Genomic DNA, 15615 nt, shown 5'->3' with positions numbered 1-15615 from the left:
TTCGAATCGTGACTCGTCTGACCACAGAACAGTCTTCCATTTTGCCACACTCCATTTTAAATGATCCCTGGCCCAGTGAAAACGCCTGAGCTTGTGGATCTTGCTTAGAAATGGCTTCTTCTTTGCACTGTAGAGTTTCAGTTGGCAACGACGGATGGCACGGTGGATTGTGTTCACTGACAATGGTTTCTGGAAGTATTCCTGAGCCCATTCTGTGATTTCCTTTACAGTAGCATTCCTGTTTGTGGTGCAGTGTAGTTTAAGGGCCCGGAGATCACGGGCATCCAGTATGGTTTTACGGCCTTGACCCTTACGCACAGAGATTGTTCCAGATTCTCTGAATCTTCGGATGATGTTATGCACAGTTGATGATGATAGATGCAAAGTCAATTTTTCGCTGGGTAACACCTTTCTGATATTGCTCCACTATCTTTCTGCGCAACATTGTGGGAATTGGTGATCCTCTACTCATCTTGGCTTCTGAGAGACACTGCCACTCTGAGAAGCTCTTTTTATACCCAATCATGTTGCCAATTGACCTAATTAATGTTAATTGGTCTTCCAGCTCTTCGTTATGCTCAAATGTACTTTTTCAGCCTCTTATTGCTACTTGTCCCAACTTTTTGGGGATTTTTTGACACCGTGAAATTTTGAATCAACGTATTTTTCCTTTAACCACTTCAGCCCCGCTAGCTGAAAACCCCTTCATGACCAGGCCACTTTTTACACTTCTGCACTACACTACTTTCACCGTTTATCGCTCGGTCATGCAACTTACCACCCAAATGAATTTTACCTCCTTTTCTTCTCACTAATAGAGCTTTCATTTGGTGGTATTTTATTGCTGCTGACATTTTGACTTTTTTTGTTATTAATCAAAATGTAACGATTACCTTGGGGTGTCTTCTTTCCAAAATGGGGTCACTTGTGGCGTAGTTATACTGCCCTGGCAATTTAGGGGCCCATATGTGTGAGAAGTACTTTGCAATCAAAATCTGTAAAAAATGACTGGTGAAATCCGAAAGGTGCACTTTGGAATGTGGGTCCCTTTGCCCACCTAGGCTGCAAAAAAGTGTCACACATCTGGTATCGCCGTACTCAGGAGAAGTTGGGGAATGTGTTTTGGGGTGTCATTTTACATATACCCATGCTGGGTGAGAGAAATATCTTGGCAAAAGACAACTTTTCCAATTTTTTTTTATACAAAGTTGGCATTTGACCAAGATATTTTTCTCACCCAGCATGGGTATATGTAAAATGACACCCCAAAACACATTCCCCAACTTCTCCTGAGTACGGCGATACCAGATGTGTGACACTTTTTTGCAACCAAGGTGGGCAAAGGGGCACATATTCCAAAGAGCACCTTTCGGATTTTGCAGGCCATTTTTTACACATTTTGATTGCAAAGTACTTCTCACACATTTGGGCCCCTAAATTGCCAGGGCAGTATAACTACGCCACAAGTGACCCCATTTTGGAAAGAAGACACCCCAAGGTATTCCGTGAGGGGCATGGCGAGTTCCTATAATTTTTTATTTTTTGTCACAAGTTAGCGGAAAATGATGATTATTTTTTTTCTTTTTTTCTTACAAAGTCTCATATTCCACTAACTTGCGACAAAAAATAAAAAATTCTAGGAACTCGCCATGCCCCTCACGGAATACCTTGGGGTGTCTTCTTTCCAAAATGGGGTCACTTGTGGCGTAGTTATACTGCCCTGGCATTTGAGGGTCTCCGCAATCATTACATGTATGGCCAGCATTAGGAGTTTCTGCTATTCTCCTTATATTGAGCATACAGGTAATGAACGGCACAGATTTCTTCATTCGCATCGATCAATGTGGATTAAAAAATCTCTGCTCCAAAAAAAAAAAAAACGAGGGGAAAGGCGTCTGCCAGGACATAGGAGCTCTGCCCAACATCCAAACCCACTTAGCTCGTATGCCCTGGCAAACCAGATTTCTCCATTCACATCAATTGATGTGGATGAATAAATCATTGCCGGGATTTATTTTATTTTTTTTACATACAAAGTGTTTGCCAAAGCATAGGAACGCCGCCTCCTCCTCAGCTCGTATGCCTTGGCAAACGTATCTGTTACTGCAGAGGAGAAAATCTCGTCTTGCAGCGCCGCATACACAGACTTGCATGTAATCTGACAGCAGCGCAATGCTTCTGTCAGAATGCACATCAGTGCTGCAGCTAGTCGATCGGTTGGTCCACCTGGAAGGTAAAAAAAGAAAAAACCAGGCCGCAACGCAATAATTTTATTAACTTTGGAACAGAACATGTAAACTTTAACTTTTTGAACTAAACATTAACCTGTTTGCTTACTGGTGCTTTTTTGTTTTTTCACCTTTTATAGAACAAACCTCTCCTTCCCCATGGGTCAATGTGCAAAGCGCAAATCGCCCAAAGATGTGGCGAAGTGCGTTATGCACTTTGTCCCAGGTGAAAGGAGACGTTTGCAGCAGCTGTGTGAGTGAATGGGCCCTAATAGCCCTGTGTGCCTGTCCTGGTGAGATGATCCCTATGCTAGGTGTACCTGTGTGTGGTACTTCCGGAAACACTCCCCTAAGCATAGGGCAGGGTGGTCAGGACAGTCAGGACAGAAATAGCGGGTGTCACGCCTTATTCCACTCCTGCTACAGACACGACATCTTTTTCGGGGTGACGGGTGGGTTGAGGTACCAGCAACGACATTGGGGAAATGTCGCTCGTGTAGACGGCTAACTACACTGGTGGATGGGGCCACGGAACCTCCTGGGTACAGGAGGTTCTCGATGATCTCTTCCTGAAATTTGAGGAAGGATCCAGTTCTCCCAGCCTTACTGTAGAGAACAAAATACGGAGACAACATCTGGTCATTGAAGTCCACCCCTCCCATGTGAAGGTTATAGTCGTGGACTGAGAGGGGCTTTTCAATGACACGGGTTGCTCGCTCAATTTGTATTGTCGTGTCTGCGTGAATGGAGGAGAGCATGTAAACGTCACGCTTGTCTCTCCATTTCACCGCGAGCAGTTCTTCGTTACACAGTGCGGCCCTCTGCCCCCTTGCAAGACGGGTGCTAACGAGCCGTTGGGGGAAGCCCGCGCGACTAGTTTGCGCGGTACCACAGGCGCCAATCCGTTCTAGAAACAAATGCCTAAAGAGGGCCACACTTGTGTAAAAATTGTCCACATAAAGATGGTACCCCTTGCCGAATAAGGGTGACACCAAGTCCCAAACTGTCTTCCCACTGCTCCCCAGGTAGTCAGGGCAACGGACCGGCTCCAGGGTCTGATCTTTTCCCTCATAGATCCGAAATTTGTGGGTATAGCCTGTGGCCCTTTCACAGAGCTTATACAATTTGACCCCATACCGGGCGCGCTTGCTTGGGATGTATTGTTTGAAGCCAAGGCGCCCGGTAAAATGTATAAGGGACTCGTCTACGCAGATGTTTTGCTCTGGGGTATACATATCTGCAAATTTCAGGTTGAAATGGTCTATGAGGGGCCGAATTTTGTGGAGCCGGTCAAAAGCAGGGTGGCCTCTGGGACGGGAGGTGCTGTTATCACTAAAGTGCAGGAAACACAGGATGGTCTCAAATCGTGTCCTGGACATAGCAGCAGAGAACATGGGCATGTGATGAATTGGGTTCGTGGACCAATATGACTGCAATTCATGCTTTTTAGTTAGACCCATGTTGAGGAGGAGGCCCAAAAAAGTTTTAATTTCGGAAACTTGGACTGGTTTCCACCGGAAAGGCTGGGCATAAAAGCTTCCCGGGTTAGCGGTTATAAATTGTGTGGCATACCGGTTTGTCTCTGCCACAACTAAGTCTAAGAGCTCCGCAGTCAAGAACAGCTCAAAAAATCCCAGGGCCGAACCGATCTGAGCTGTCTCAACCCGAACTCCAGACTGGGCGGTGAAAGGGGGAACTACAGGTGCAGCTGAAGTTGGGGACTGCCAATCAGGGTTTGCCAGCACCTCAGGGATTCTAGGGGCTCTACGGGCCCGTCTTTGCGGTGGCTGCGACGGGGTCACTACTGCACGTGCCACCGTACCAGCTTCAACTGCCCTTCTGGTGCTCGCTACTTCACCATGTTCTACGGCAGTGCTGGTACTAGGTCCAGGAAGGGCTGGGCTGCTGGTGTATGCCTCACCACGTAATCCGACAGCACCAGCCCCACTCTGCTACTCTTGAAGCGGATCCTGCGCAACCTGCGGTCTAGCGACACGGGGCCGGGTGCGCCCTTGTGCTATCAGGGACCTCAGCCTCCTCGTCCGAACTTTGGGTCAGAGAGCCACTGCTTTCTACAGGTTCGTATTCTGACCCGCTAGATTCATCAGATGAGGGTTCCCATTCCTCATCCGACTGGGTCAGAAGCCTGTAGGCCTCTTCAGAAGAATACCCCCTGTTTGACATGTGGGCAACTAGATTTAGGGGTATTCCCTGAGACTACCCAAGAAAAAAAAAGCAAGCCTGTCTTACAAATGGGAGGCTAGCGAAGTACCGGAGGCCGCTGCGGTTGATAAAAAATATCAAAACTGATTTTTTTATCGCCGCAGTGCGTGTAAAGTGAATGTGCAGCGATCAAAAAAAATAATATTTTTCTCACTGCGGTGGGGCGGGTGTGGGCGAACGCACGTGTGGGCGACCGATCAGGCCTGATCGGGCAAACACTGCGTTTTGGGTGGAGGGAGAACTAAAGTGACACTAATACAATTATAGATCTGACCGTGATCAGTTTTGATCACTTCCAGATACTATAAAAGTACAAATGCTGATTAGCGATACGCTAATCAGCGAATAACGGACTGCGGTGCGGTGGGCTGGGCGCTAACTGATCCCTAAACTACCTAACCAAGGGGCCTAAACTATACCTAAAACCTAACGGTCAATACCAGTAAAAAAAAATAAAGTGACAGTTTGCACTGATCACTTTTTTCCTTTCACTAGTGATTGACAGGGGCGATCAAAGGGGTGATCAAAGTGTTAATAGGGGTTCAGGGGGGTGATCTGGGGCTAGTATGAGGTGTTTGGTGTACTCACTGTGTAGCCTGCTCCTCTGCTGGATCCAACCGACGAAAAGAACCAGCAGAGGAGCAGGCCAGCCATATAACAGATCATATTTACAAATATGATCTGATATATGGCCTCTGATTGTTTTTTTTTTTAAATCAGCAACCTGCCAGCCGCGATCATTGGCCGGCAGGTTGCTGACTAAATACTGTTCTACGAAATGCCGGCCCGCGATGCGCATGCGCGGGCCGGCTGTGACGAAATCTCGCGTCTCGCGAGATGACACGCCGATGCGTCCAGGAGGAGTAAATCAACCACCTCCCGGACGCATCGGCGCGTTAGGCGGTCGGGAGGTGGTTAAAATGATACATTTACTCGGATTAAACGTTTGATCTGTCATCTACGTTCTATTACAAATAAAATATTGACATTTGCCATCTCCACATAATTGCATTCAGTTTTTATTCCCATCTTGTTTAGTGTCCCAACTTTTTGGGAATCCGGTTTGTATTATGTGATAGATTTATAGAGCTGGTCGTTACGGACGCGGCGATACCTAATATGTTAGGTAATATTAAAAGCACTTGTCTTACTCTGGGACTTCAACTTTTGCACTCTGGGACTTTTAGGCCCCTTTCACACGAGCGAGTATTCCTGGCCCATTCATTTCTATGGGGCTGTTCACATGAGCGGTGATTTTCACGCATCACTTATGCGTTGCGTGAAAATCGCAGCATGCTCCTCTTTGTGCGTTGCGGTGCGATAATCCACGCAACGCAGGCCCCATAGAAGTGAATGGGGTTGCGTGAAAATCGCAAGCATCCGCAAACAAGTGCGGATGCGGTGCGATTTTCACGCATGGGTTCTAGGTGACAGTCTATTCACTGTATTATTTTCCCTTATAACATGGTTATAAGGGAAAATAATAGCATTCTGACTACAGAATGCATAGTATAATAGTGCTGGAAGGGTTAAAAAAATAAAAAAGTTAACTCACCTTATCCTCTTGTTCGCGTAGTTCGTTCCCGGTCTGTAGTTTGCTAGCTGTGGGCTTGGGCTAAAGGACCTTTGAAGACGTCAGATCACATGCTCCATCACCACGGTGATGGACCATGTGATTGGAGCATGTGATCTGACGTCATCAAAGGTCCTTTAGCCCAAGCCCACAGCTAGCAAACTACAGACCGGGAACGAACTACGCGAACAAGAGGATAAGGTGAGTTAACTTTTTTATTTTTTTAACCCTTCCAGCACTATTATACTATGCATTCTGTAGTCAGAATGCAATTATTTTCCCTTATAACCATGTTATAAGGGAAAATAATACAATCTTCAGAACATCAATCCCAAGCCCGAACTTCTGTGAAGAAGTTCGGGTTTGGGTACCAAACATGCGCGATTTTTCTCACGCGAGTGCAAAACGCATGACAATGTTTTGCACTCGCGCGGAAAAATTGTGCATTTTCCCGCAACGCACCCGGCTCTTATCCGGGCAAAAAACATGACGCCCGTGTGAAAGAGGCCTTAGGGGTCTGATCCCCTCTGCAATGCATTACAATACGTCTGCATTGTAATGCATTGCCTGTTAGTGTATTACTCAGTTTAATACACTAACAGGTTGCCTGCCGCTATGACGTACTATTACGTCATGTGTCAGGAAGGGGACCCAATAATGCCGTTGTATGCCTGGCCATCATGTTCTATACTGTGATTCTGCACATGGTAAATATTACAAATCAGAAACTTCTCCCAAGAAAGGCATCAGTTTTTATTTTTTTATTATTTTTCCATAAAAAAAAAAGATATATATATTTTGTGGGGATTTGCAGGCTTGCGGACGCAGTACAGAGGCAATGACAACGTCTTTAACTTAAATAGTGCACTGTTTTATTCACACAGACGTAAAGTGACAAAATAACAATTTCAAGAAAAAACTGTCACCTTCAGTCTGGTGTTAGTTCACACCAGGCTGCAGCACGTAAGTCCTTGAAGGAAGCAGTAGTCCATGTGGTTTTGTCCACAAACAATGTAGCAGACCTAGTCCAGGCCCAAACCCTCAAGCTCCAACACCCAGACTGCCAGCACTCCACTAGCAGATGGAGGATAATCCACACCACCTGAACATGCTGGCTGGGTTTTTATATTCCAGCCAAAACCCGGCCTGGAACCGTGGGGAACAGCCACCCACCCTGCTCTTTGGCTGCTCCCAATAAGAACCGGCCCAGATTGACTTTACAGCCATTCTGACAGCTGAAGTGTCAGACTGCACTACAGAACTGACACTTCAGAAAAAAAAACTGGTTCTTATCTCACCGAGGCCAGGAACCTTGGTGACGCGTATCTTCCGTCAATGACGGCTCCTTGTTCCTTCTTACAATATACATATATATATATATATATATATATATATATATATAGTCCATATAAATCCAATATATTATTTTCCTTTAAAATAACACCAAACCTGTTCCCTCTCCCCAAAAAGGGTTAATTTTTGGACCAATTGTTAAGAAACCATTGCTTCTACTGAAATAACTGTATATAAATACTGACCGGCATCTGCCACCAAACAGGGATCATTTTTGGACAGCTACTTAATTTTAAATATCGTATAAAAGTCCATCAGTGCCGTGTGTATTTAAACAGGCTGTTACCACCGGTTACCATCCGTTTACACATAGCCATACAAGTTGCTGTCACTTCGACATTACTAATGAGATCTTGGCATTAAAGAGCTTGAAAGGGGTTGGATACAGTCCTCAGACATAACTTTTCAGGTCACTTTTGATTTGGGCCGAATCAAATGTGATGTCCAGTTTGATCAAATCTTACCCCAAATTGCCCTTGGTGAGTTTTGACCCCTGCTGGCTAGCTGTAGCTTCGGACTGCAGCTTTCTCAAACAGCTGATCAGTGAGGGTCCAGGGTGTTTGGGCCCCTACCCAAAAGATTCAGAGGATAGGTCATCAAAATAAAAAAGTGAGAAAACTCCTTTAGAAATTGAGTTGCTTGTATGGAACATGGATGTAGTTTGTAAACAGCCCCTACCCCCCATTAGAGCATGTACTTATCCTTTATAATGTTAATGGTTTCTGCTCGTATGTATATAATTTAAAAATTTTGTTCCTTTGTCTCTTTTTTATTTATTTATTTTAAGTAATAGAAGCGATGTCACAAGAGTGATATAACCATCTACTATATAATCGTGAAACACATTGTTTATGCCTCCTTGAATATAATTTTTTTTTCTTCAAAAGAGTCACAGATAACATTTTTTTTCAGACACCTTTTACACTGACCCTGAGACTGTGGGACATCTATATTTTGGAGGGCGAGCGAGTGCTTCCTGCCATGGCATACACTATACTGAAACTGCACAAAAGTAGGACCTGATTTGTATTTATAGGCCAGATAAAACTTCTAGAGGGGTTTGCACTACATTGTGAACTGGTTGTTTATTTTTTTCCATTTACAGGTACCCCTAGTTATTTCTTTTGTAAGATAAAAAAAAACCTAAATGTGTAAAAATCTCTAATGCACTATAATTGCCCACATTTACTAATGGCAGTGCATTTACCATAGATTTTGGTGGAAAGTGAACAATAATGTGGTGAAATTTGACTCCTCTAGTTTCTTTGCCTTGTCTGGAAAAGGGTTTGTTAATTACCTGCAAAGGATTTGGCTTAACGGGGAAGGGTTGTGACCTAGGAAGCAATGTTTTATGCCAAAAGTATGCGACGGTTCTAGTTTAAAGTTTTGTCCCATTGTAAGTCAGCTAATAGTTGGTATAGCCTCAGGCCTCATGCACACGACCTTTGTGTGTTTTGCAGTCCACAAATTGCGGATCCGCAAAACACAGATGGTGTCCGTGTGCATTCTGCAATTTGCGGACAGCCATTCATTTAACTGCCTATTCTTGTCCGCAAAACGGGCAAGAATATGACAGGTTATATATTTTTTGCGGACCACGGAACGGAGCAACGGATGCGGACAGCACACAAAGTGCTGTCCGCATCTTTTGCGGCCCCATTGAAGTGAATGGGTCCGCATCTGAGCTGCAAATACTGCGGCTCTGATGAGGACCAAAACAACGGTCGTGTGCATGAGGTCTTAGACTGAGGCGCCTAGCCTCTGGCATGAAGTGCTGTAGTAATTCTGTTGCATGTCTGGACAGCCTGTCAGGTTTGCACCATCTACCGGCTTAGCGAACCTCCCACAATGTCTTCACCGGGTTCTTTTCTTACATTATTTTCATAGTTACTGCTGTAGTGCCGATAGCCTTTTCTCATTTCATTGCATTGTGGTTCAGTGACAATATGCTTCCTTTACTTATTTCCTTTTATTGTGGACAGAGCGACTTCTCAAGATGTCCATGGAGGACCTTCGGGAGTTCCTGCAAGAAAAAATAGCGCAGTCTTTGAGCTATGAGGATGATATTGTGGTTGAACAGCTGCAGACATCTATGGCTGAACTGAGAAAGATGAAACTAGAGCTGCCACCACCAGGTAAATGATCTTGCACTGTTGCTTTTTGCAGTTTATTTTTATAGTTTTTTTCAGTATTGTCATGTCTGTGATTCTAGTTAACCCTCACTCTGCCAGATTTCCATCAAGTACCATTAGCAACCTAGCTGCTTCCATTTTCAGGCTATATGCCAGTGTTAGCCAACTGGCCTTAAGAGAAGCCTATCCCCAGAGCCTTGTTGCTGTAGTCCTTGTAAATACTTTTTAGTGTTTTTACTGACTCACCGCTCGGCATATGAAGTCAGTGCATGCTCTGCCAAGTGGAATGCCAAGCAAGGCAGGATGACATCGTGACTGCTCACCACTGCAGCATTGCCTCTTTTTTTATTATTTTTTTCTCTTGTCCTAACAATATGCCCCCATTGTCTGAGATGACACAACCCCTTTCCAATACTGTAACCCACTCCCCCACAATGCCAGGCCTTTCATACAGAGACTACTTACCTAGTCCCTGATCGTTGCATCTCCCTGTAGTACAGATCCAATAGCAGGCTGTGCCGCTGACCCGCTCCCCTTGCATCACACGTGACACAATGGGGCAGGTCACAGTTGCGGCCTGCTATTGGCTGCACCCCCTGTCGCAAGATGGTATGATCTGCACAGGGGGAAATGCAACGATGGCTGTGGAGGGATCCGGAAGGACAAAGGTGTCGAAGACCAGGTAAGTTTTCTGTGTATGAGGGGCCCGGACATTGTGAGAGAGGGCGTTAACAGCTTTGGATAACCCAATAAAAGAAGACCTGTCGCCTCTCCAGACATGTCCGTTTTAGTAACTACTTGCATTCCCCATGAAATAACAATTCTGGAGCATCTGTTCTTATGACTCTGTTGTGCCATTTATCTATACATAAATTGCCAGCAGTCTGCAGTGAAGGTACTGCTGGGTGTTACCAGTAGCTAGTGTGTTTGACTCAGTGCAATCAGTGCTGCTAGTATCAAACTGTGCAGGGACACCCCCCCTTCCCGAATGGTAACACCCATCTGTACTTTAAGTGCAAGTTGCTAACAATTCATTCATTAACTTCTAGTAGAAATAATAAAGGAATGGCACAACATAGAGTTATAAGAATAGATGCTCCAGAATTGTAATTACATGGAGGAATGGAAGTAGTTACTACAACAGACATGTCTGAAGAAGTGACAGCTCCTCTTTAATAACAAAAAAGTCTCATGACAGATTTCCTCTAAAGGGGATTTCCAGGATTTTAATATTGATGGTCTATCCTCAAGATAGGTCATCAATATCAGATTGACTGAGTCCAACACCCGGCATCCCCCGCCGATAAGCTGGTTGAAGAGAATGCTGCGTTCTATACGAGCGCTGCGTTCTCTTCAATGTTTACCTGCTCTCCGTTGACTTCGCAGAGGTGAGCAGGTGTAATAACAAGCCGTTCCATTCCCTTCTATGGTACGACTATTTCATATTCAATTGTATACTACATAGCTGTCCCATAGAAGTAAATCGGACGGCTTGTAATTAAACCTGCTTGCCACCATGATGTCGAGGGTGAGCAGGTAAACAATAAGGGAAGGGCTGCATGGCTTTCTCTTCAAACTGCTGATCAGCATGGGTGCTAGGTGTTGGACTCCTGCCTATCTGATATTGATGACCTATTCTGTGGATATACAATCACTATTAAAATCCCAGAAAACCCCTTTAAGAGACACACTAATGGCTGGCCTACAGCAATGGGCATACTTTACCAGCAAAAATGCAAAGATAAACTTACTCCATTTTTCGATTAGAATAAAACTGACGGATATAAAGGTTCAGTGTGTCCCCTATGTATCACTTATGAGACAATTTATTTACCCTGAGATCCCACATTTCCCAAATTTGTCAGGGCAGCTCAATGCTGAATAAGTGGACTTGTTTAAAGGGAGTCTGTCATCAACATTTCACCTTTGTAACCCTTCCCATAGCTTTCTAGCATCCTTACAGTTAATAAAACGCTCCACTGTCTCGGACAGCCCCTTTAAAAAAAATATTTTTTTACAGTTGTTAAAAATATTTACCTCCTTGGTGCCATTTGCCTTTCGTAGGAACCCCAGGGCCACCGTATAGACGTATGTGGTCCCTGAGGTTCCTCCGGAGCCACTCTGGGCCTGAACCTCCTTGTTAAAATCCCTCCTGAAGCGGTCTCAGATAGATCGCCAACGCGTGGTAACCAGTTTGAAAATTTAAAAAATCTAATTTAGAATGACGTAAGGAAAAGAACAATATTAATGTATTAAAATACATATTTTTGTACTTACCATATTTCTCCTGAGCCGCCACATTTAGATTCCCCCAGGTGTCAAAAAGTTCCGAACATCTAGCTGCAGAATCATATAGCCGGCTCCCGACCTCTATGAGCTGTAGCTGCGATCCGCGGCACCTGAGGGGTTAACTACCGTAGATCGCAGCTACAGCTCATAGAAGTGTGATCCTGCAGCTCACGCCTCCTGTATATGAATAAATGAGAGATTAAGCTTCATTGGTGGCGCAGTGGCCATAGCTCCTCCCCTCCTCTTGCCCCCTGTCCTTTCATTGGCGGGACACTGCTTCCTTCTCCCTTGTGCTGCTAAGGGGAACACGGAGAGCGCTGTCAGCAGCGCGATCTGTGTTCCCCATACGCTATCGGAATATCGGCAAAATAAATGCCGCTACCGATGGCGTTCAAAATCCTCAATATCGGCCGATAATATCGGTAAATCCGATAATCAGTCGATCCCTAATATATATTATTTTTAATACTTACTTTTTAAAATATAGTGCTTGCCCACCTCAGAACTTTCTCCAAATTTGTTTATTTTTATTTTTTTGGACGACCCTAATAATAAAATTATTTAAAAAATTCATCCAACAGGAGCCATAATCCCCCCAAGTGCCATAATCACCCCCAGAGACAGCAGCCCCGCATCATGCCTGCAGCCACCCATAGTGGGTTACTGGGCATGCACACAGATGTGAACGGTTTCTAATGGATCCGTGTCAGAGCGGAGCTAGACCAAACGGATCCGTCCTCGTTGACTTCAATTGAGAGTCCGGACGGATCCGTTTGGCTCTGCATCGTCAGGCGGACACCAAAACGCTGCAAGCAGCATTTTGGTGTCCGCCTCCAGAGCGGAATGGAGAAGGAACGGCGCCAAACTGATGCATTCTGAACGGATCCTTATCCATTCAGAATGCATTGGGGCTAAACTGATCCGTTTGAAACCGTTTGTGAGATCCCTGAAACGGATCTCACAAACTGAATTCAAAATGCAGGTGTGAAAGTAGCCTAACTGATGCTCAAAATAAAGGATCCAGGGGTTTTTTTTTGTTTTTTTTTCTGATGACTGATCAGAAGAACAGAAAGCAGCCTAATCCAGTTTGTTTGTATGGTGTCTCCTGTCAAAGACTGCCAGATGGGCTTGCCATTCCAAATGTGACCACATATTTCCTGACCATATTAATCACTGTTGTTTCTGTCAAAAGGACTCATCATGGGACACCTAGAGTTTATAGTTTTTTTTTTAATGTTTTTTTGTCCTTTATACTAAAATTAAATGTAACTTTCTTTACATTTTGTCATTTAATCTTAGGAAAGGCTGAAGAGTTCCCCAAAATGACCTTGGGTCTGGATATACCTGTTCACTTGCTTCCTGTTAAAGCAGCAGTAGAGTCCTTTGTACTGGATAGAACAGATGATGGCAATACAGCACAAAGCTCTAAGCCTCCTGGAGATGTTAATGTGAATAATTCAAAAACAGGTAATAAAAACATGAACATCATATTGGCTCCACACCAGAATGGTAGTTCAAGACCCATGACTGAAGACACTAAAACTGTCGAGTCACAGCCAATAAAAACAGATTGCCTCAAGATGGTGGAGCAGCACAAAGAAGAATCTGATGCAGAAAATGGAAATGATCCTAAATCTAAAGTCGGTGCCATTGGTGAAAGTCATTCAGACTGTGTACTAGAGGATAAGGAATGCAAAAAAGTTTTTTCGAAACTAAGTATTGTAGATGAACAGCCAGTGCAAAGTTCACTTGTATCTACTACGAAATCTGAGAGCTTTAATGCACCAGATGCAAATAGCCACATTATGGATTGTACTCATGATTGTAAGGAAAAAAACATTCATCCTGCTTTTAGAAATACCACATTTAAGTGTCAATCTAAGCAATATTTGCTAAATGAAGAAAAAGGAGATATTACCCACGCCACAGATTCTGAAGCAAGTCTGTTCCAACCAGGTTCTCTGGAAGTAACACCTTTACAAACCGATGACATTACTTCTTATGAAACTTTGACCGTTACACAAGAAACCGAACGCAGTTGTGCTCCAACAAGACAACCAGTCTCTCTTCTGCCCCCAGAATTAGACATTAGAAGATGTTCTTCACAGTATGATGTGTCAGATTTAGATCAAGAAAAATTGACACCTTGCCCTAGAGACTCATCCTTGGGTGAATTGGAAACAGAAATATGGCAGTCAAACATATGTAATGCCCTTGACTTGTCCACAGAGCAGCCTAATGACTTGGGCAAGCAATTCACACCTACCATGGCATGCCACCAAGGAGCCTCAGGCAGTGTTCCTACAATGCTTACACAATCTGATCTGCAAGAAAAGAGGAGTTCTCTTACAAAATCATCCCCATCATTAACACACACATGTACCGCCTATCAAGTTATTAAAACAATTACTGAAATTCAGGTGTCTCATGTAAGCCATCAAGACCTCCAGGATGTCAAGCAAGTAGCTCATCCCTTGTTTCATAGCCTCAAACTCAGGCTTACACGCAGTAACCATACTCAGGAAGAACAAAATGATGGGGGTCATATACCTGTAACTCAAGGTATAAATGGCCCCATGAGTACATGTACAAATTTTCCAACTTTGCAGCAAAAATCTAATCTAAAGCAATTGGGAAAATATCCTCTTATTCATAAAACGCTTTCCAATGACAGTTTGTACTCCACCAGTCAAATTGTGTCTCAGATGTCTAAATCTGTTACCTTCTAAACAAGAGAGATGCATGCTCCCCTTTGTATTTGCAGCATTGTGGTTTGTGGTGTATTAGCCATTTTTATGCAGGACATAAAAATAGGCCCAGTCGATAGCACAGACTTGTAAAGAAAAATATTCACTGCACTGGTTCCATTTTAACAATTTTTTACATTTATTTTATATAAACACAAAGTGCTTATTATTCCTGTTGAGTATTTTATTTTCATTTACCCCTTAAAGTCTTGCACACGATCATATATTGTTGTCTCTAAGAAATGTGTAAAGCTTTTTAAATGATTGCACTCCAAGACTCTTCATATATTGGTTGCGACCTGACCTGTAGGAAAAGTCCATATCAGAGGTGTAGACTAATACACCTGTAAGACGTAAACATCCAAATACATGTAAGCATGTTGTCCATATGCCAGTATCAACTGTTTAGGTAGTTAGTATCTGCTGCAAAAATATTTTTAAAGAAATATGTTAGTAAATACAATATATGAACTGTCTGGCATTGTGGCGCATATACTAATTTTTAGAAAAAAAATGGTGTTTTTGGTGATGAATGGGGCTTTATTTTTGTCATTTGTATTCTTGCATTTTTTTGTTTTTATTTTTAACAGCCCCAAGTGCAACTAAAATACTTTTTAAAAAGATGTCCCCTTTCCGTAATGGTTGTTTTGGTAAAGGGGGATATATAGTTTACATACAATGGGGAACAAAGGTGTGGTGTGTTGTGTGTTTTTTTTATTTAATTTTTGTTAAAATATTTTAACCCTCAAAAAGTCATACAAGACCTTTGGGGGGGATTTGAAATAAAAAGGGACATTTATGAAATCTGCAACAGAGATCACAATAACGCCTGTACACGCGTCTTAGACACCTGTTTAGGCCAATTTACTCCATTAAAAAAGATTCTTGCATATTTTTCCGCATGGTCTTTTTCCAGTTAGGACCGCTGTATTAGCAGCCTGCCAGATCCAGCACACAAGAAGCCCCACCGCTCTCCGGAGAAGTCCGCACCTTACTGACTTCTCCCTCACCAGGAGCAGCTCCAGACTAAACAGCACATTATGTGTACAGGACCTGTTGTGATGTCACAA

The 15615-nt window shown here is 43.6% G+C and overlaps 1 protein-coding gene across 2 annotated transcripts in view; it reads left to right on the top strand.

Annotated features, from left to right (window-relative positions):
• The window catches only part of LOC122920194, a 161186-nt gene extending 145784 nt beyond the window's left edge, over positions 1–15402 (top strand). For both annotated transcript variants that reach the window (XM_044269471.1, XM_044269472.1), the window contains 3 exons: positions 8290–8389; positions 9360–9512; positions 13098–15402. In XM_044269471.1, coding sequence (XP_044125406.1) covers positions 8290–8389; positions 9360–9512; positions 13098–14527 — 1683 coding nt within the window. In that variant the 3' untranslated portion in view covers positions 14528–15402. The remainder of the gene's footprint in view (positions 1–8289; positions 8390–9359; positions 9513–13097) is intronic.
• The last annotated feature ends 213 nt before the right edge of the window (positions 15403–15615 follow it).

The sequence above is a fragment of the Bufo gargarizans genome, chromosome 10 (genome assembly GCF_014858855.1).
Source record: "Bufo gargarizans isolate SCDJY-AF-19 chromosome 10, ASM1485885v1, whole genome shotgun sequence".
Classification (NCBI taxonomy): Eukaryota; Metazoa; Chordata; class Amphibia; order Anura; family Bufonidae; genus Bufo; species Bufo gargarizans.
The sequence above is the reverse complement of the archived record's forward strand: the minus strand, read 5'-3'. Positions and strand labels throughout refer to the sequence as shown.